Source organism: Chiloscyllium plagiosum, chromosome 1 (genome assembly GCF_004010195.1).
Source record: "Chiloscyllium plagiosum isolate BGI_BamShark_2017 chromosome 1, ASM401019v2, whole genome shotgun sequence".
Lineage (NCBI taxonomy): Eukaryota > Metazoa > Chordata > Chondrichthyes > Orectolobiformes > Hemiscylliidae > Chiloscyllium > Chiloscyllium plagiosum.
The window spans coordinates 34,529,478-34,551,223 of NC_057710.1; the positions used below are offsets into that span (position 1 = coordinate 34,529,478).

General features: G+C 41.0%; 1 protein-coding gene across 2 annotated transcripts in view; it reads left to right on the forward strand.

Annotated features, from left to right (window-relative positions):
- Positions 1-20,647, forward strand: part of LOC122564774 (mitogen-activated protein kinase 4-like) — a 93,586-nt gene extending 72,939 nt beyond the window's left edge. Inside the window, exons 4-7 of one of the 2 annotated variants that reach the window (XM_043720117.1) lie at positions 2,799-2,960; positions 16,509-16,710; positions 17,487-17,593; positions 19,246-19,434. In XM_043720117.1, coding sequence (XP_043576052.1) covers positions 2,799-2,960; positions 16,509-16,710; positions 17,487-17,593; positions 19,246-19,337 — 563 coding nt within the window. In that variant the 3' untranslated portion in view covers positions 19,338-19,434. Of the gene's footprint in view, positions 1-2,798; positions 2,961-16,508; positions 16,711-17,486; positions 17,594-19,245 lie in introns of both variants that reach the window. The other variant, XM_043720029.1, reaches the window with a different exon arrangement.
- The last annotated feature ends 1,099 nt before the right edge of the window (positions 20,648-21,746 follow it).

The window sequence follows — 21,746 nt, forward strand, 5'->3', positions numbered from 1 at the left end:
TCAATCTTCTTTGTTACTTCTTCAAAAACCTCAATCAAGGTTGTGGGAAATGATTTCCCACGCACAAAGCCATGTTGACTATCCATAATCAGTCCTTGCCTTTACAAATACATGTACACTCTGTCCCTCAGGATTCCCTCCAACAATTTGCCCACCGCTGGCATCAGGCTCACTGGTCTATAGTTCCCTGGCTTGTCCTTACCACCCTTCTTAAACAGTGACACCACGTTAGCCAACCTTCAGTCTTCTGGCACCTCACCTGTGACTATTGATGATACAAATATCTCAGCAAGAGGCCCAGCAATCACTTCTCTAGCTTCCCACAGAGTTCTAGGGTACACCTGATCAGGTCCTGGGGATTTGTCCACCTTTGTGTTTCAAGATATCCAGCACTTTCTCCTCTGTAATATGGACATTTTGCAAGGCGTCACCATCTATTTCCCTACAATCTATATCTTCCATATCCTTTTCTTCAGTAAATATTGATGCCAAATACTCGTTTAGTATCTCCCCCATTTTCTGTGGCATCTAGAAAGGAATGAGTTGATTAGGGATAGTCAACACCGTTTTGTGAAGGGTAGGTCATACCACACAAACCTTATTGAGTTCTTTGAGAAGCTGACCAAATAGGTGGAAGAGGGTAGAGCGATTTATGTGATGGATTTCAGGAAGGCATTTGATAAGGTTCCCCATGATTGGCATTTGCACAAAATACAGCAGCATGGGATTGAGGGTGATTTAGTGGTTTGGATCAGAAATTGGCTAGCTGAAAGAAGACAGAGGGTGGTAGTTGATGGGAAATGCTCATCCTGGAGTTTAGTTACGAGTTTGGTGTACTGCAAGGATCTGTATTGGGGCCACTGCAGTTTGTCATTTTTATAAGTGACCTGGATGAGTGTATAGAAGGATGGGTTAGTAAGTTTGCGGATGACACTGAGGTCGGTGGAGTTGTGGATAGTGCTGAAGGATGTTACAGGTTACATAGGGACATAGATAAGCTGCAGAGCTGGGCTGAGAGTTGGCAAATGGAGTTTAATGTGGAAAAGTGTGAGGTGATTCACTTTGGAAGTAGCAACAGGGCTAATGGTAAGATTCTTGGTAGTGTAGATGAGCAGTGGGATTTTGATGTCTGTGTACATAGATCCCTAAAAGTTGCCACCCCAGATTGATAGGGTTGTTAAGAAGGCTTATGGTGTGTTAGTTTTTATTGGTAGAGGGATTGAGTTTTGGAGCCATGAAGTCATTTTGCAGCTGTACAAATCTTTGCTGTGGCTGCACTTGGAGTATTACGTACTGTTCTGGTCACCGCATTATAGAAAGGATGTGGAAGCTTTGGAAAGGGTTTAGAGGAGATTTACTAGGATGTTGCCTGGTATGGAGGGAAGGTCTTCTGAGGAAAGGCTGAGAGTCTTGAAGCTGTTTTCGTTGGAGAGAACAAGATTGAGAGGTAACATATAAGATAATCAGAAGGTTAGATAGGGTGGGTAGTGAGAGCCTTTTTCCTTGAATAGTGATGGCTAGCACAAGGGGACATAGCTTTAAATTGAGGGGTGATAGATATAGGACAGATGTCAGAGGTAGGTTCTTTACACAAGAGTAATAGGGGTGTGGAACACCTTGCCTGCAATAGTATTAAACTCACCATCGTTAAGGGCACTTAAATGGTCATTGGATAAACATATTGATGAAAATGGAATAATGTTGGTTTGGTGGGCTTCAGATTGGTTTCATAGGTTGTCGCAACATCACAATGTTCTGTTATCATGATGGTAATACTGCATTGTATAAATGGAGAGTGCCTCAACTTAAACATAAGACTTCCTAAATACAGGGCAGTTATCCCATCCACAGATGCTACTGTGGACTATTGAATCTGTGAGAAATAGATTGGTGAGATTGAGATCAGGCAGAATACCCTTGTGTTGTTTTTTTTGTCAGTCGACACCAGCTCAGTCCAACCTGGTGCTGTGACCTTTGGGACTCTGCCAACTCAGCAAGTGATGGAACTATCAATGATGGTCAATGTTGAAGATTTCCACCTATTCTATATATTCTGTGTTCACAGCTTTTCAACTAAGAGGTGCTGAAAATGAAGAAATGACTAGTTTGCCACTTAATTGAGGGCTGATTGGTAGTAATCAATAATAGATTTCCTGACCTTCTTACACTTAGAGCTATGATATTCTATAGGATCTGCAAGGATTCCCAAAATCACTCTCACCTATTCTGCTGGACCCACCAGGGTTGATGATAAAAGATTCTGGAAGACTGGTTGATAAATATTATTCTTAGTGTACAATTGTATACTATAAGGCTGTTCCAGTTTGGTGACCATTTGTTAGGAAAAAAGGACCACATTGCACATCTGAGCTTGGAAAGTCTGAATCTTATGTTGTTGTGATGCTTTTTTCATTGTTAATAGATCTGTCAGCTCTCTGTGTTTTGATTCTGTTCTGCAGCCATTGTTTACTGTATAACTAAATGTTGTGGGAGGAGAGCTGCATGTAGGTCAAAGCAAGTATAGGTGCCTGGATGCTTTACCAGAAAACCTTAGGTAAAATCATCATGGCCTCTTTTCTGTGCCCTTAATTGCATGACAGGTTATCAAAGTGAAACTCACATTGTGAGGATTCCTGGTTGAGGTCCACTATTTCCAATACTTTAACGTATCCTAACAGTCAATGGATCCAGTTACTTATGTTTTGAATTTTGAGCTACACTTGTCCTGTGACAAAGAATATGTGAATTAATTTAAACATGATGTGATTTCCTCCTCTCCATTTTTCTTTTCTTGCCAGGTGCTCATGAGCTGGAACAGATGCAGCTCATTCTGAAAACAATTCCTGTTCTCCGAGAGGAGGATAAGCAGGATCTCCTCCGTGTTATGCCAGCGTACATCAACCCAAAATGGGAGGTAACTAAACCACTGAGCACAATACTTCCTGAAGGAAATGCAGAAGGTAAATCATCATTTGAAAAAAAAAATGTAATATTTGATTCCTGTTTGAGATGTCTTCAGAGGTCAAGTGCCTTTCCTTAAGGAAAAAGAATATTGTGTACTATTCCCCCCTCTGTACAGAAAACAATTCTTGCTGCTTTGGAATTTTTCCCACTTACGTTATGAGAAGAACTGCAAAAGAACAATGGTTTCTCTGCAAGCTCATACATTGAATTTTTTTTAATTTTAGAGCTTTTAGCAGCACTGAAAGAGGCCCTTCAGCCTATCGTGTCTGCATTTTCTAACCATGGATTTTATCCACTGCTGAGAAGATCACCGTGCGTGCCTGTGGCCAAATTAAATGATTATCAGTGCTGCCATCTCACTGCCATCTTTGTCCCAATGTCTCAAATCGTCCCATTGGGAGACAGTTGATGTGTTAACTTCAATTTTACAAAACTGCCTTAATTTGAGGTCTGTCCTATTACATTGGTAGATAGTGAATAATTCCTTTATTCAAAAACGGAGGGAGGCAGAAAGCAGGAAACTTACAAGCCAGTTTAACATCTGTCATAGAGAAAATTTTAGAAGTTTTTATAGATTAGATTCCCTACAGTGTGGAAACAGGCCCTTTGGCTCAACAAGTCCACATCGACCCTCCGAAGAGTAATCCAGACCCATTTTCCTCTGACTAATGCACCCAACATTATGGGCAATTTAGCATGGCCAATTCACCTGATTTGCACATCTTTGGACTTGTTATTAAAGATATTATAGCAGGGCACTCGGGTACGTTCAAAGTAATCAGGTAGAGTTTACATAGTTTTGTGAAAGGAAAATCATGTTTTGCAAATCTATTAGATTTCTTTGAAGACGTAACACATGTTGTGGATAAAGGGTAACTGAAAGATGTACTATACTTTCCAGAAGGCATTTTATAAAGAGCCATGTCAAAGGATATTATAGAAATTGAAAACTCAAGGCATAATGTGTTGGCATGGATAAAAGCTTGCCAGAATTACAGGAAGCAGAGAGTAGGCATAAATAGGTGTGTCACAGAGGTCAGTGCTGGGACCTCACCTGTTTCATGCACATGATTAAGATGAGAGGTCAGAAGGGTTGGTTGCAAAATTGCTGATGCCACAAATATAGGTAGGAATATATGTTGTGAAGAGGATGTAAGGAAGCTGTAAAGGATATAGGGAGGTGAAGTGAATGGACAGAGATTTGGCAAAGGAAATATAATGTGGAAAAATGTGAAATTGTCCAGGTTGACGGGAAAAATAGAAAAGAAGCATATCATCTAATTGGTAAGAGACAACTCTGAGATGCAAAGGGATTTATTTAACCTCCTGCATGAAGGTTAGTGTGCAGGTCCAGCAAGCAATTAGGACAGCTAATAGAACATTATCAATTATTATGAGAATAAAAATAGGGAGGTGATACTTCAGTTATACAGTGAGCATTGGTGAGACTACAGCTAAGTATTGTGTAGGGCATTGGTCATCTTATCTAAGGAAGGATGCAAATGCTGGAGACAATTCGGAGAAGGTTTACAAAATAATATCTGAAATGAGAAGTTTGTCTTTTGAGGAAAGGCTGAATAGGTTGGGCTTGTATCCAATAGAGTTTTGGAAGAGAATGAGGTGACTTGATTGAAAAGTATCAGATCCCAGTTGTCTTGACAGGGTAGATGTAAAGAGAATGTTTCTTTTTAATAGGATGATGTAGAATTGGGAGTCACTTTTAAACAGCAATGTGCTGACTTTCTGTCTCACTGAGGGTCATGAGTCTTTGAAACCTTCTTCCTGAAAATGTGGCAGAAGCAGAGTTCCTGACTATTTTTAAAGTAGATTCTCATCAAGCAATGGTTGAAACATTATCAGCATTGGTGCAAATTTGGATTTGAGGTTACAACCAGATCAGCCATGTGGCAGAGCAGACTCACAGGACTGAATAGACTATTCATGCTCTAGATCCATTGTTCATATGTGCAACATTGTGGAGATTTGAAAACCTTAGTGGTCAGTAATGCTGCTTTGTCTTTATTACAGCATTGCCATTGTGGTGGTGTTAATATCTGACAATGATTTGTATCATTTTGCATCTCATCTGGGCTTCTTACCAACAAAAATAATATCCTCCAGAAGCCTGACGTCTGAGCAGGAGAAGTATGGCAAAGCATTGAATACACTGAAGAGTACAACAGAGCAGAAAGTAAAACAAAAACTGGTGGAAAACATGTAAAAGGTGTAGGAATAGTTAAAATTAAGATAGGACTAAATAGAGATGGAGAAAGGAAGTGTTAGAGAATGAATGAGTGAATGGGAGACATATACTAAGTGAATATTTTGCCTTATCTTTTATTCATTCATGGGATGTGGGAGTCACTGGCTAAGCATTTGGTGCCCTCCCCAAGTGCCCTGAAGAAGGAGATTTGTGTCACTGTGGCACCTGCTTCTAAGCCAAGTTCCAGGAAAAGGCAGGAGAATGGGGTTGAGAAACATATGAACCATGAGCAAATGGCAGAGCAGACACGATTGGCTGAAATGGCCTAAATTTGCTCCTATATCATATGGTCTTATGATGAAGTCCCATTCCAAGACGTGATGGCCAAGAAAATCTTGTAAGTCCTTTCAACATATGTGGTAGAAGTGGGAGAGATTCCTTGTCAACCATATGATGGAAAGAGAATTGGAGCCTCGACTGTAGCTACAGCCAGTAGGCAAAACTGAGGGTGGGCTCAGCACACCGAGAAGGGAAGGAAATAAAAGGGTACAAAAGATGGAGCAATTATAAGAACAAAAATTGTTTTCTTTTCCTCTGATTTTTCTCTGTTTCAAAATGGTCAACTTGCAGTGAAAAATTCCCATCTTTCATTTTCGTAACAAATAATGGGGCTGCTCATCTTCAGTTTCATATGAATGATTCGCATGAGGTTACTGTTGGCTTTGTATACACAAGGGGTTCACTTTTAATGGATGATAAAAATAAGGAAACAGGTAACAGTTTTAAATTAAATAGAATCAGTGAGTAGTGCTACAGTTGGACATTTTCTTCAACACTTTTTGGTAGAAGTGTCATTTCTAGAAGAAGACCCCAAAGAAATGTGTAGCCTTATGGTTGTTATGTGAGCAATAGTGTGTAATAGGACTAACAGACAGCTTTTTTTTTAATGAAAAATGTATTCATCAGTTGGATGTCAAGCCCCTCAGGGTCTTGTATGCTTCTATAAGATCACCTCTGATTTTCCTAAAGACCTAATGGATTCTGGCCAAATCTTAAATGTTGCTAAAAGAAGACCAGAAGTTGAAATTCTATATTAGCAAACATTTGTCCAATCTTTCTGCATTACGTAACATACAGTGAGTTAATGTCAGTACCCAGCAAGATCTTATAAACACAATGAGATAATTGAGGGATAGATATTGGGCCACCTTGTTCCACAGAAGCAGATCATTGTATGCTCTGCACTTGTTGAACTGGAAATATACTAATCAACAAAATTCTCCTGAACACACTTAAGATACCCAGCAGTGGTAAGACCAGTAGCAGTAACTTGTCAGTATCGTAGGTGGTACATCACTTCCGACTGCTTTCATTAAAATCTAGTTGCTCTGAATGTTTTAGTATTGCAGTTGTTTGCAGTGTTAATATGAAAGTGAGATGCCAAGATTAACTTAAGGAATTTTGCTGTTTTAACAAGTATCACCAGAAGTTGGTGTAAATCTAGAGGCAACCAGAGGTCCTAAATTTACACCGTTGACATTAACAATGACCAAAAATTTATGTAGACACCCTGGACCTGTCACTCCAGATGAAATCTGTGTTGCTGGAAAAGCGCAGCAGGTCAGGCAGCATCCAGGGAACAGGAGAATCGACGTTTCGGGCATAAGCCCTTCTTCAGGAATACTGACTGAACTGGTCCTCACCCTGAACAAACTGACTGAACTGGTCCTCACCCTGAACACAACTGACTGAACTGGTCCTCACCCTGAACAACTTCTCTTTCCAATCCTCCCAGTAGGGCTTATGCCCGAAACGTCGATTCTCCTGTTCCCTGGATGCTGCCTGACCTGCTGCGCTTTTCCAGCAACACATTTTCAGCTCTGATCTCCAGCATCTGCAGACCTCACTTTCTCCTCACTCCAGATGAAATGTCAAGGTAGATGCTGCCTCTGCTAGGCCATGATGCTTTGCAGCAGTTCAACAGATTGTTAGTTTAAAGAGAGCAGGACTACCACTGCCACTTCAGGGGAGATTCTGCCTCCAAGATAGATTAGCTAATCAAATGTTTGTTACTGCACTGAAAGAAGCCATTCAATCTGTCATATCTGCCCTGATCAAAAAGAGAATAAAAGAATCTAGTCACTCAATTTCCAAAACCTGAGCTGTAGTTATGCAAGTTAGAGCACTTCAAATGCAGAGGAAGGAACCTTTGCAAAGAGTGGAGAGTCCCTACACAACCAAGCCAGGCAGTGACTCCATACACTCACCACACACTGGGTAACAAATGTGTTCTTCAGGTCCTCTATTCCCTTAATAATTTATCTCTCCAATTGGACAATCAGATCCTTCCTGTGCACCCTATTGAGGTCCTCCAAACTTTGTACATCTCAATGAAGTCATTTCTGAAACTCCTCTGTTCTAAAGAAAACAACCCTAGACTATTCGAACTTCCATCGTTGCTACTATTTTCAAGCCCTGACAAAGTTCTTGTAAATCACCTCCATACTCTGTCCAGAGCAATGATGTCTTTCCTGTAATGTGGTGACCAGAATGTAAACAAAACCATGGATGATCCAGTGTTTTATCTTATTTCTACATTATATCTCTGCTTTTGTGTTCTATGCCTCAGCTCATAAAGAAAGCAGCATACTTTGTGCTTTCTTCACCACCTATCTACTTGTCCTCACACTTTCAAAGAATTGTGGACATGCACTGCAAAGTCTTTAACTTCCCCTACACTTCTCAATATCCTCCCATTTATTGGGTATTAGAACAAAGAACAAAGAAAATTTACAACCCAGTAACAGGCTCTTTGGCCCTCCAAGCCTGAGCCGATCCAGATCACATTCTCCGATATCCCAGTGATTTCACATTGCTTACTGAAATAATTGCACAGAGGCCAGGATCCCATCACATCTGCACACTACATGGACTCAGACTAACTTACTCACAGCCAGTCCCTAGAATGAGAAGACTCTAAATCTCTTGTTTATATCTGTCAGCCAGGGTTCCCTGATTAGCCCAGATTAATAATCCCAGTCAAGGATCTCATAGTCAATGAGATCCATTTTGCCCTCATTCTAATCACTACTCTCATGATGTGGGACTTACTATTAAATTCACATAGATTGCTTTCATAGAGATGTACAGCATGGAAACAGACCCTTCAGTCCAACTTGATCATGCCGACCAGATATCCCAACGCAATCTATTCCCCCCTGTCAGCACCTGGCCCATTTCTCTCCAAAACCTTCCTATTCAAATACCATTCCAGATGCCTTTTAAATGCTGTAATTATACCAGCCTCCACCACTTCCTCTGGCAGCCCATTCCACACATGCACCACCCTCTGTGTGAAAAGGATGCCCCTTAGGTCTCTTTTATATCTTTCCCCTCTCACCCTAAACCTATGCCCTCTAGTTCTGGACTCCCCGACCCCAGGGAAAAGACTTTGTCTATTTACCCTATTCATGCCCCTCATGATTTTATAAACCTCTATAAGGTCACCCCTCAGGCTCCGACGCTCCAGGGAAAACTACCCTAGCCTATTCAATCTCTCCCTATAGCTCAAATCTTCCAACCCTGGCAACATGCCTGCGAATCTTTTCTGAAATCTTTCAAGTTTCCAAAAGGAAGGAGACCAGAATTGCACTCAATATTCCAAAAGTGCCCTAACCAATGTCCTGTACAGCTGTAACATGACCTCCCAACTCCTGTACTCAATACTCTGAACAATAAAGCAAAGCATACCAAACGCCTTCTTCACTATCCTATCTACCTGTGACTGTACTTTCAAGGAGCTATGAACCTGCACTCCAAGGTCTCTTTGTTCAGCAACACTCCCTAGGACCTTACCATTAAGTATTTAAGTCCTGCTAAGATTTGCTTTCCCAAAATGCAGCACCTCACATTTATCTAAATTAAATTACATCCACCACTCCTCAGCAGTACCGTTATCTATCCCTATCTTTCTAAATTACAATGTGTCCTGCTTTTCTGATTTGATTCTAATAATCTGCCTAATACCAAGGTCAGATTCACTGTTCTATAATTGTTAGGATATCCTTTGCACTCTTTTTATGGTACTATGGCACAGTGTTCACAGATCTCCAGTCCTCTGGTACCTTCCCCTATATCCAGGGATGTATCTTTAATGCATCTGTTATTTTCTTCCTGGCTTCCTTTAGCAGGTTGGGGTACAATCAAGCTGGTCCTGGTGATTTTTCAATTTTTAACGATGTGAGTTATGATTGTATGATGTTCAGCACCGTTCATGACTCCTTAGATACTAAGTAATCCATAGGTAAAAACAATGACTGCAGATGCTGGAAACCAGATTCTGGATTAGTGGTGCTGGAAGAGCACAGCAGTTCAGGCAGCATCCGAGGAGCAGTAAAATCGACGGGGGGGGGGGGGGAGAAAGTAGCATAGATTACAATAGGTGAGTGGGGGAGGGGATGAAGGTGATAGATCCCGGGGGGAGGGAGGGGGGAGTGGATAGGTGGAAAAGAAGATAGGTAGGACAAGTCATGGAGATAGTGCTGAGCTGGAAGTTGGGAACTGTGGTGAGGTGAGGCACTTGCTGCAGGATTCCGAGGCTCTGACCTGCATTTGTTGGTACTATATTTATAAGGGTAGTCCAGTTCAGTTTCTTATCAATAGTAACCCCTGGATTTGATAATGTGAGGATCCAGCAATTTAATATCATTAAATGTCAAGGACCTAGGCTAGATTCTCTCTTGTTAGAAATGGTCATTACCTGACACTTCTGTGTCATGAATGTTACTTGTCACTTGTCAGCCCAAGCCTGGATATTGTTCACCATCTCATTGTGATTGAATATGGACTGTTTCAATACCTGAGGAGTTGTGAATGGCACTGAATATTATGCATTTGTCAGTGAACATGCTACTTCTGATGAAGGGAAGGACATTGAAGAAACAGCTGAAGATGGTTGGGCCTAAGACACTACCCTGAGGAACTCCTGCAGAGATGTCCTGTAGCTGAGATGACAGACCTCCAACAAGCATTGTACTAGAATGACACCAATAAGTGGAGAATTTTTCCCCAATTTCCAGTGATTCAAGTTTGGCTCGGACTCTTGAATGCCCACACTTGATCAAATGCAGACTTGGCGTAAAGGACCTCTCTGTGTATTAGTGGGCAAGTTATTGCTGAGCAAATGATGTTTGATAGCACTGTTTTAACCCTTCCATGACTTACTGATGATTGGGAGTAGACTCATGGGACAGTATTTGGACAGTATTTGTACTGCCTTTTGTATATAGGACATACCCAGGCAATTAGGAGAAAGTGAGAACTGCAGATGCTGGAGATCACAGTTGAACCCTTTAACCCTAATGAAGTGCTTATGCCAAAAACATCGACTCTTCTGCTCCTCAGATGCTGCTTGACTGGTTGTGCTTTACCAGCAGCACACTCTTCGACTTATACACAGGCAATTTTCTACATCGTCGGGTAGATGCCAAATCTATAGCTATACTGGAATAGCTTGGCCAGGGATGCGGTAAATTCTGGAACACAAATCTTCCGTCGTATTGCCGGAACGTTGTTAGGTCACATAGCCTTTGAGAATCCAGTGCCTCCAACCATTTCTAGAATGGAGTGAATAGTACTGGCTAAAGACTACCACCTCCAGAGGTCCCTCGTATCACAGAAAGCATGATGGATGGATCCATCCAAGATCATCCATTCTGCATGATTTGGAGATGCCGGTGTTGGACTGGGGTGTACAAAGTTAAAAATCACACAACACCAGGTTATTGTCCAACAGGGGTTTAATTGGAAGCACTAGCTTTCGGAGCACTGCTCCTTCATCAGGTGGAGGACACAATTGTAAGGCACAGAGTTTATAGCAAAAGTTTACAGTGTGATGTAACTGAAATTATACATTGAAAAATACCTTGATTGTTAAGTCTCTCATCTGTTAGAATGACCATGATAGTTTCACTTCTTTCATATGTAAATCGCAAAACTTTTTCTTTAAAGTTGCATTCTCAGGTTAACTGTAATAATTGGTGTTAGCCCCCATGTTCCCTGTCTGTGCCATAATGTTTAGACTGATTCTAATCTAAAAAGTGAGTTAACAGAGTCTTACATGGATTCATGCAGTTTTTGAGCAAAGTACAATGTAACTCTGCAAGTACAAATTCGTCCCACAAACGTATATGTATATATGTGTGTGTGTGTGAGTGAAATCCATTCTGCCCTTCTGGTTGAAGATTGTTGCAAATAATTCTTCTTTATCTTTTGCACTGGTTTGCTGGGCACCCCCATCATTAAGGGGCAATGATTAGATTCTCTCTTGTTGGAGATGGACATGACTGGCACATGCGTGATGCCAGTGTTACTTGCAACTTATCAGCCCAACCATGGATATTGTCCAGTTACACTTGAACATGGACTGCTACAGTATCTGAGGAGTTGTGGAGGCCATTTCACTACATGACACCCATTTTTGCAGCCTTCCAACCTAAAATTCCTTTCAACATGTTGAGTTATTCCCCTTTGACATATAATTTGCATTCATGGTAATTTTAGGAACTATGTAGATTTGTTGGGTTTGTGTGATTCCAGAGAAATAATTGACATTAATAGTTTAAATAGACGTTAGCTTATCTTTCCCTACCATTCGCAAATATCTATTCTAATTATTAATAAATTAAAAGCTGTACTCATGAAATATCTAAATTAAAATAAATCAGTGCTCATTTGTAAGCTGTTTAAAAATAATAGTATTAAAATTGAATCTACAATCTGGACTGAAAAATGACTAAAGATAAAGACCAAGTTCTTCTGTAACACAATGATTGCATTCTTGTGCAACCCCAAATAATAGAAAAATGGTACTATAGAAACAGCACTTAAGGTGTTGGTGATGTAATCGTGTTACAGACAACACATGTTTTAAAAGTTTGTGCTTTACAAACAGCATCCTCAAATCATTAATCGCATTACAGCAAATTTGCGTTGAGGAAACACGTGTTATAGCAGAACGACCTGTAGTCACTTTATGTTGAGCCATGATGGGGAAAGAAAGAAAAAGTATTAAAATGAATGAGCTTGCATTTAAATATACCTGACATTAGAGTCGACAATAGCATTTTCATTTCTGAAGTTTATCTTCCTTACTCTGGGGAAGTAAAATACTGAAGGAGAGAGAAAGTTAAGTTTCAAGGCAAGGTGGAAGAAAAGATTTCCTGAAGAGAGGGTGATGAAATGAGTGGACCAAGTAAGTTTCTTCAGATTACAGTGACACCATTTAGCTCATATGGAGTGGGGACTGAAAAGGACCATCTGTGAAGAATAGTTCACAGGGATAAATTGACGGTGGAAATAAGGATGAAGAAACTATTCATATGAACAAATGCACAAATCATTAAAGGTGCCATAACAAGTTGAAAGGATATACAAAAAAGCTTGAATTCATGATTTTGCATTGACAAGCAAGAAGTATAAAAGTAGGGAGTTGATGTCAAAAGGGAGCTTAGTGAGGCTGCTTTTGGACTAGAACATAGGAAATAGGAACAGGAATAGCTATATGACCCATCGAGCTTGTTTCATAATTAATTATGATTCTTGACATTAACTCCACATTCTTGCCCTGATTCCTATAGTGCCCAAAAAACTATTGATCTCAGTCTTTAATATCAATTATTTATCAGAAAAATATTAAAAACAAATGACGCAGTATAGACTGAGGGAATTTTTTTAAGAGGGATGAGAAAATCAGTCTTTTTTTGCAAATTGGTGATACTTTAGTGGTTTTCAACATAATGAAGTATCATTTTAAGATAAATGGTACTGCAGAACATTATTTCTGTCACTTCTTAAGATTACATCTGGAGGCACAAACTGTAAGCGAAGCAAGACAGAAAGGGTACATTAGAAAAACCTTCTTGACATAATGTTTACTGCCCCAAACAGTTGCAAAGTACTCTAACAAGGAAGTTTGATAGTTACGAGTTAAGTATATGATAAGCAATAAAAAATGGTGTTAGACCAAGTGACTTGTGCCAGATTAGTGGCCAATTGACGTATGCTGTTCCTCCTTTGAATTCTCCCACTTCCTCAGACCACAGGGGTAGACATGGACACCTGCATGGTCCTCAGCTATGCCTGTCTCTTCGTCGGGTATGTGGAACAGTCCATCTTCCACAGCTACACCGGCACCATTCTCAACCTTTTGCTTTGCTACATGGATGACTGTATCAGCGTCACCTCGTGCTCCCACAAGGTTGAACAGTTCATCAACTTCACTAGCATGTTCCACGCTGACCTTAAGTTCACCTGGACTATCTCGGACACCTCCCTCCCCTTCGTGGACCTCACTGTCTCCATTAACCGTGACCAACTCAACACGGACATCTACTACAAACCCACTGACTCCCACAGCTACCTGGACTACACCTCCTTCTACCCTGCCTCCTGTAAAAATGCTATTCCTTATTCCCAATATCTCCACCTCTACCGCATCTGCTCCCAGGAGGACCAGTTCCACCACAGAATGTATCAGATGGCCTCCTTCTTCAAAGACTGCAATTTCCCCTCCCACGTGGTTGATGATGCCCTCCAGCGCATCTCATCCACTTTCCGCACCTTCGCCCTCAAACCTCACCCCTCCAACGCAACAAGGACAGAACCTCCCGGTCCTCACCTTCCACCCTACCAACCTTTGCACAAACTACATCATCCGCGACATTTCCACCACCTCTAAATGGACCTCACCACCAGGGATATATTGCCCTTCTCTCATCTTTCAGCTTTCCACAAAGACCGTTCCCTCCATGACAACATGGTCAGGTCCACGCCCCCCAACAACCCACTCTCCCTTCCTGGAACATCTCTGGGGTACTCACACCAATCAACTCCCCCTCCCAATCTGCCGAGGACATGCAAGACCTGGGCCTCCTCCACCGCCACTCCCTCATCACCCAATACCTGAAGGAAGAATACCTCATTTTCCACCTCGAAACACTTCAACTTCAGGGCATCAATGTGAACTTCACCAGTTTCCTCATTTCCCCTCCCCCCACCTTACCCCAGTTCCAACCTTCCAGCTCAGCACCATCCTCATCACCTGTCCTACCTGCCAATCTCCCTTCCCACCTCCCACTTATCTCTCCGCCCCCTTGGCCCTACAGCCTCATTCCTGATGAAGAGCTTATGCCTGAAACGTCGATTCTCCTGCTCCTCGCATGCTGCCTGACTGACTGTGCTTTTCCAGCTTACACTCTGATCTCCAGCACCTGCAGTCCTCACTTTCTCCTATGCTGTAGTCCAAAATTCTACGATTCCATTCCAATATTTGGTGCATTAACATAATGAAATCTCCCAAAGCTACTTAAGAGCATATTGGATAACATGATGAAACATTTGGTGCAAGAGGTAGTTTTTAAGGAGTCTTAAAGGAAGAAAGTGAGGTAGAGAGACAGAGAGATGTAGGGAGAGTATTCCAGAGCTTGGCTCAGGTAACTGAAGGTACAGTCACGATGGTGGAGTGTTTAAAATTGATAATGAAATGAGGCCAGAATTAGAGGAGTACTGATATCCCGGAGGGTTGTGTGCTTGGAGGAAATTACATGAATAAGAAGGGGCAAGGCTATGGAGTGATTCAAAAACCTTTGAGAAGTTTTAAATGAAGGCATTGCTTTCCAGGAGCCAGTGTGGGTCAGGGAACACAGGAATGAGACTTGTCTGGTGATTTAATTTTTGTCAACAAGGTTTTGAATGATCTCAAAATTATGGAGGGTAGAATGTCTAAGGCCAACCAGGGGTGCATTGGAATAGTCAAATCAAAAGATAACATTGACAGGGATAACCGTATCAGCAGCAGCTGAGCTGAGACAGTTCAGGGATGTCACCAGTGTGGAAACAGTGATGCTGGGAGTATGATGTTGAAAACTCATCATGGGCTCAGATGTGTCACCAAGCTATAACAGGCTGGCTTAATGTCAGAGGCTTTTTATTCATTTATGGAATGAGAAGCATTACCAGCTAGGCCAGCATTTAATGCCCATCCCTTATAACCTTTGAAATGCTGCAGATAAGCTGTGTTCTGGAAGTACTGCAGTCCAATGCTGTTAGGGAGGCAGTTCCAGGTTTTGGTCCAACAGCAGTGATGTACTTCCTTGTCAGGATGTTGTGCAACTTGGAGAGAACTTATAGGTGATGGTGTTCCCATGTATACTCTGTCCATTCCTTCTAGATGGCAGTTTGTGATTTTGAAAGATGCTGTCAAAGGACTCTTGACGAGTTACTTCAGAATTGTCATTGTGGAATAGGGTATAAATATTGAAGGGGGTATTGATGGTGTGCCAGTCAATGGGTTACTTTGTCCTGAATTATATCACATTTTTGAGAGTGCATGCCATGCACCCATCCACGCAAGTAGGGCTGAATTACTCACTTCAGAATTCCTTGCCTTTTACCTACTTTAGTCAGTACTGTCATTATTTGGTTTGACCAATTCAGTTTCTGTCAATGATAATTCATTGGACATTGATATTAGAAGTGTTCTGCAATGGCAATATAATTCAATGTTAAGGGGAGGTTGTTAGTTTCTCTCTTGTTGGATAAACTCATTAGCATTCATCACAATTGTTATATACTACTTAGTGGATATTGTCCAGCTGCATTTATATGTGGACTACATCAATATCTGAAGAGTCATGAATGATGCTGAACATTGTGAAATCATTGGTGAACATTCTCACTTCAGACCATATTTATTTAAGTCTTACTTCAGTGTTACAGTTTGTAACCTTGCAGGCAGTACTGCAGTTCAGATAAACACACTGAACTGAGCCCCTTCCTCTTGTTCGGGTAAGTGATCCAACTAGACTGAAGAATTAGGGATTCCTGGTATCCCGGCCTCAGCTAAAACCAGATTACCTGGTCAATATTTCATTGCTGTTGGTATCTGCAGAATACAACATTTTTCATGCATATTAACAGTGGATACACTTCAGAAGTAATTCATTGGGAACCCTAAAAACATGGAAGCTGCTTTATGAAGGTGAACTGATTCTGGAAAGGTAAATTTTCCTTTATTCACTATTTCTTCAAAAAGTATCATATGTGCAATGCAGGGGTCCACACAGATCAAAACAAATCATACATAAAATCCACCACAGAACATCTCTATCGAGCAACAAGAATATAACTGGAGCACTTTTATTCAACCAGTGTATGCTCAAATACTGAGTAAACATGACTTGCATGTAATCACTTATTAGTATAGAGGCTAAGGGAGAGAAATTGTGTTGAGGCAGCCAATTGTTTGCTTGTAAAAGTAACCAATATTATCTGCTTGCCACAGCCATTGATTTCCTGGAAAAGATCTTGACATTTAACTCTATGGATCGATTGACTGCTGAGGAAGGCCTAGCACATCTCTTTATGAGCCCTTATTCCTGCCCGCAGGATGAACCAGTATCCCAGCATCCTTTCAGGATCGAAGATGAGATAGATGACATACTGTTGATGGAAGCAAGTGAGAACCAGATGTCGAACTGGGAGAGGTACTACTGTTGATTAGTAGAAATTATGTTCTGCCAAATGTACAAAGAAATTAATCTGATACTTAAGAACCAATTCTTTCTATGGAATGTACTGTTCAAATCAGAACACACTTTAACTCAATTATATGTTGCACTTGAATCTCAAACTCTCTGCACAAACAATTCTGAGCCCCTGAAGGATTTGGTAACTGGTGATAATCTGCCCTTGTAAGAAGGGAATTCAGAGGATAGAAAATCCTCCATTTATTTCTCCTCTGCTGACCATATCAATAATGGTACTGAGCAAAGTTATCCAAAATTCTTAGTAGGCTACACTTGAGTATAATACCTAATTTTGCAAATCATAAAAACTCTCGGATTCAATTCCTCCTCCTTACCCTTGACCCCTACACCATCTACACTGTGACCTGGTAGCTCTGAAGTCCTCCTCTTTTACTTGAAGAAATATATAAATGTATCAGTTTGTCTTTCATTCTAACTTGGATAATTCCTTTGGAAAATTCCAAGTAGATGAAGGTGAATTCAGGTCCAGATGCCATGTTCTTCATAGACACAAACAACTGCTAAATAAATGAATGCAAGAGCAAGCAAGTTATAGCTAGCTGTACCTACAGACCTGGACCCCACAACTGAAGTCAGCTATAGGGTTGGACAGAAGGGGTGGGACGGCTAGGGCAGAAGGAATGGGAGAGAGGAAGTTATTAGTCTCCATCCTCTGGCTATCATGATTGTGGGGCATGCTTAATGGACCTGCTGTCCTTTTCTCTGCCATTCAGATTTTCTGTATTCGGGGGAAAAGCTATTCTTATTGAAATTGAAACAGCAGGAATAAATTCCCTGCTATGGTTGAAGGTTTGGGGAAACCAACGTAAGGAAATAGAAGGTAAAATGCATAAATTCAAGTTGCAGTAATGTTATTTGTGTCGAGCTGACAATGTAAGTCAGTATAACCTTTGAAATAATGGTGGTATTGACCAAAGTAGGACTTACAGGAACAATGTTATAATATGTTCTTTCATAAGATACCTTGATTGAATCTTAATGGGGTCTGACGACATGGGCTATGTGTGGCAGAATCAGATGAGAAATCCAGCGAGGGCTGTCTCTACATCAGAAACAATTTGTGCCACCTTTTACACTTCTCACACGTTGCAAAATATGTTTCTTATTTGGCAACGGCGAGTTACCAATGAAGGGGGATTGTTGCTTGTTAAACACCTTAGTGACATTTGACTCACCTAATTAATAATCTGCTTTCTAAGTTACCAAGCGCACCAGATAAGATAGATGTTAAGAAATCTTGACACGGAAACTACAGTGTGTACCTGGTAGATTCAGCTCACCCCATACTCTGAATGACCTCTACAATGTACACAAGATGACAACATCTCAGCCCACTTTCTGTGGGCAATTCAGAGGTATTTACATGCAGTGTCTAAATGCCAGTATCTAAGTACCACCCAAGGCATATCTCTGATCCACTTTCAGTTTGTGTTGTACTTCAGTCTGCACTGGCAACTGTCATGGTAATACTGCAGCAAGGGCACTGTGCACTCAGGGGACACACTCAGCTCATTGACTGGACTGAGCTGTATCTCTTTGTTTGGTGTCATAACACTCACTCACTGTGAGCTTACCTGGATTCTCATTTTATCTTTGCATTTTCTTTATGCACTTTGTCCCCTCACTCGTAATCCCAGGCTCATTTTACTTCTGTCTTGCTTTGCCATTTAGAGCAAACAGAAAGGAAGGAAGCTTGTCACATTTATCAGCACGCCCCAGTCAGGTAAATGAGGATTCCTGGCATAATAAATCTCCTAATGAAGGAGCAGCGCTCCGAAAGCTAGTCCTTCCAAATAAACCTGTTGGAATATAACCTGGTGTTGTGTGATTTTTAACTTTGCATGCCAATTTAGTTGACTTTAGCAGATAGCAGCAAGATATAGTTGGTATTCATGCCCTTGGGATTTAGAGGAAAATCAAGACTTACTCCAGATTGAAGTGCATTGATCCCTGCCAAATGAGAGTGTTGGACAATAGGTGAGAACAGAAATAGGCTCAGGCTGTGATGACCTCCACAATTAAATACGTTCTCTCTATCCATTGTACATGACTGGCTATGAAATCACAATGTCAGAAGGCTCATGGATGTACAATGCCAAAGCTTAATCTTTGTGCTGTATCGTTAACAGGGTTGAACTTTACTTTGAGGTTAGCAAAGGCTGTGTATTTGCTTACACAGCTTCCTGACAGAATTACTAAACAGTAATAGCTACTATGCAATTATTCCTAGGCTTTGATGGAAGCTTAGAAACCTCTCCCTACGAATCTCCCCTGATGTGAACATATCTAATTAAAGAAAAGTATTTGAAAAGTGCAATCTAAAATTTACCAAGTATGAAACAAAAGCTACAACAGAAGTGCATTTGCTCTTGACAGTGATATGCTGAAGTAAAACATGATCTGAAGCAATAAGCTACATGTTATTCCTGCTGTTTTTCTTTGACAATTTTACAACCAACAATTTTGTTGCAGATATCATGACAGCCTCTCTTCTGATTTTGAGCTGCTCCGAGACAAATACGGTGACATGGATGAAGCCCAGCGTGATCCTCGTGCTACATTGAAAGCTGTTGCAGAGGATGTGCAGGTTGACCCTCGGAAATATTCGCAGAGCAGCTCTGAGCGACTCCTGGAGCAGTCCCACTCCTCCATGGATCGGATGTGTGAAGTTGACTATGGACGGTCTTGTGACTATAAAATCGGGTCACCCTCCTATCTGGATCGACTATTGTGGAGGGACAACAAACCACATCATTACTCAGAGCCCAAGCTCATTCTGGATTTATCTCATAGGAAAAGAACTGCGACTGCCTCCTGTGTGGCCGTCTCACTGGATGAAGGGAAATCTGACCTCCTTTTGAAGGTCTCAGACTGTAAGAATGGGAGTCCTTTCAAAATTGATTGCTCTAGCTCACTGCCAAATATTCAGGAAAGGAGTCAGCCATCATCCCCTCGCACCTTGGCATCTTCAGAAACATCAAATGGAGGGGGTTCCCAATTTGATTTTGATGTCTTCATATCTAGAGCCTTAAAGCTTTGTGGGAAGCAAGAAGAAATAGCTGATAGTAAATTGAATGATTTGAATGGCACCTGCATGCCAGAACATACCAATGAAATTGTTCAGGCAGAAGTTAATGAAAAGGAGAGATGGTAGAAAAATATTACAACATCTCAGTAGGAGTTTTACTTTGTAAGGATGGTGTATCAGCAATGTAACACATATAGGGTTTGCTGACCTGGAAAGCCTTGGGGGAGGTTTACAGCCTAGGATTAGTCCTTCATCAGTTTGGAAGATAGCTACAGAAAATACTGATAGCCTGGTAACCTTTTGACATTATAACAGTATTTCAGTTAACAATTCAAAGCTTACATTGTTTTTCCGTATTCTCAGTCAATGGACCTGCCACAATGTGTAACTAGTTTTAACTGTCCTGCCTGAAAGACCAATGCCTCTGAAGTGACACAGACTTGGATTTTACTGTATTCACTGATCCTAACCAAAAAGTCGCTAGGGATCACTCCCACCAAACGCTCACAGCTAATTTACGCTGGAAATAGCATTAATTGACAGAGGTAGAGAATTCTGCCCACATTACTAATAAGGAAGACCTGTCCGAGAGACGCAAACCAATAGGGGGCATGGTTAGTAAGTTTGCAGATGACACCAAAATTGGTGGTATAGTGGACATTGAAGAAGATTACTGAGACATTTTGCTGAATTTGTTCAGTGGGCTGAAATTTGGATAAATTAATACCATAATTGCATTTTGCTAATACAAACAAGGGTGAGACTTATATAATAGGATGGATATTATTAAACTGGAGAAGGTTCAGAAAAGATTTATCAGGATGTTGCTGGGAATGGAGGGTTTGAGATATAAAAATAGACTGGAAAGATTGGGACATTTTTCACTGAAGTATAGGAGGTTGAGGGGTGACTATTGAGGTCTGTAAAATCATGAGGGGCAAAGACAAGTGAGTGACAAGGGTCTTTCCGCTAGGATCGGGTGTATCAAAACTAAGAGCTACAAGGTGAGTGGAGAAAGTTTTAAAAAGGCATGAGGGACAACTTTTTACACACAGGTTGGTTCATATGTGGAATGAACTGCCAGAGAAAGTGGTGGATGCAGGTCGTTACAATGTGTAAAAGACATTTGGATCAGAGCATGAGTAGGAAAGATTTGGAGGGATATGGGCGAAGTGCAGGCAGGTGGGGCTAGTTTAATTTGGGAACATGGTCAGATTGGAACTGATTGAATTGATGGGTCTGTTTCCATGCTGTATGTCTCTATGTACTCTGTCCAGACCCTTCATGATTTTGAATGACTATTAAATCTCCTGTCAATTTGGTCTTGTCCAAAGAAATTGGTCCCAACTTTTCTAAATGTTCTATATAACTGAAGTTCCTCTTCCCTGAAACAGTTTTTGTGAATATTTTCTGCACTCTGTCCAAAATCTTCAATTCCTTTCTAAAGCATGGAGTTCAGAACTGGACACACACACCAGTTGAGGCTGAATCAGTGTTTCATACAGGTTTAACATAACATGCTTTTGTACTTTATATCCGTATTGCTAAAACTCAGGATGATGTATGCTCCATTAACCATGCACCCACCCTGTCCTGCTACCTTCATTGACTGATAACAGGCCTCTTTGCTTGAACAGAATCCCTTTTAGAACTGTACAATTCACTTTATGTTGGGGTGAATTTTATAAGTGGGTGCATTGCTCATCCCGAGGTAGAAGGTTGATTGGCAATTCACAAATTTGTAAAAGATTGCCCTACAATAATAATATGCAAGGGGCAGTCTTTAAAAGACAGAAAGTTCCACCTTTTGAAAGCTGATTCGTCCCAGCAGCAACAGCATGCAGTAGTAATTATTGCTGGGGAAATCTTGGTACAGACTGAAAGGTAAGTCTGGAGTTTCTGGTTCAGGACAGAAGAGGCTGAATTATGTCTGCAAAAATGAGCT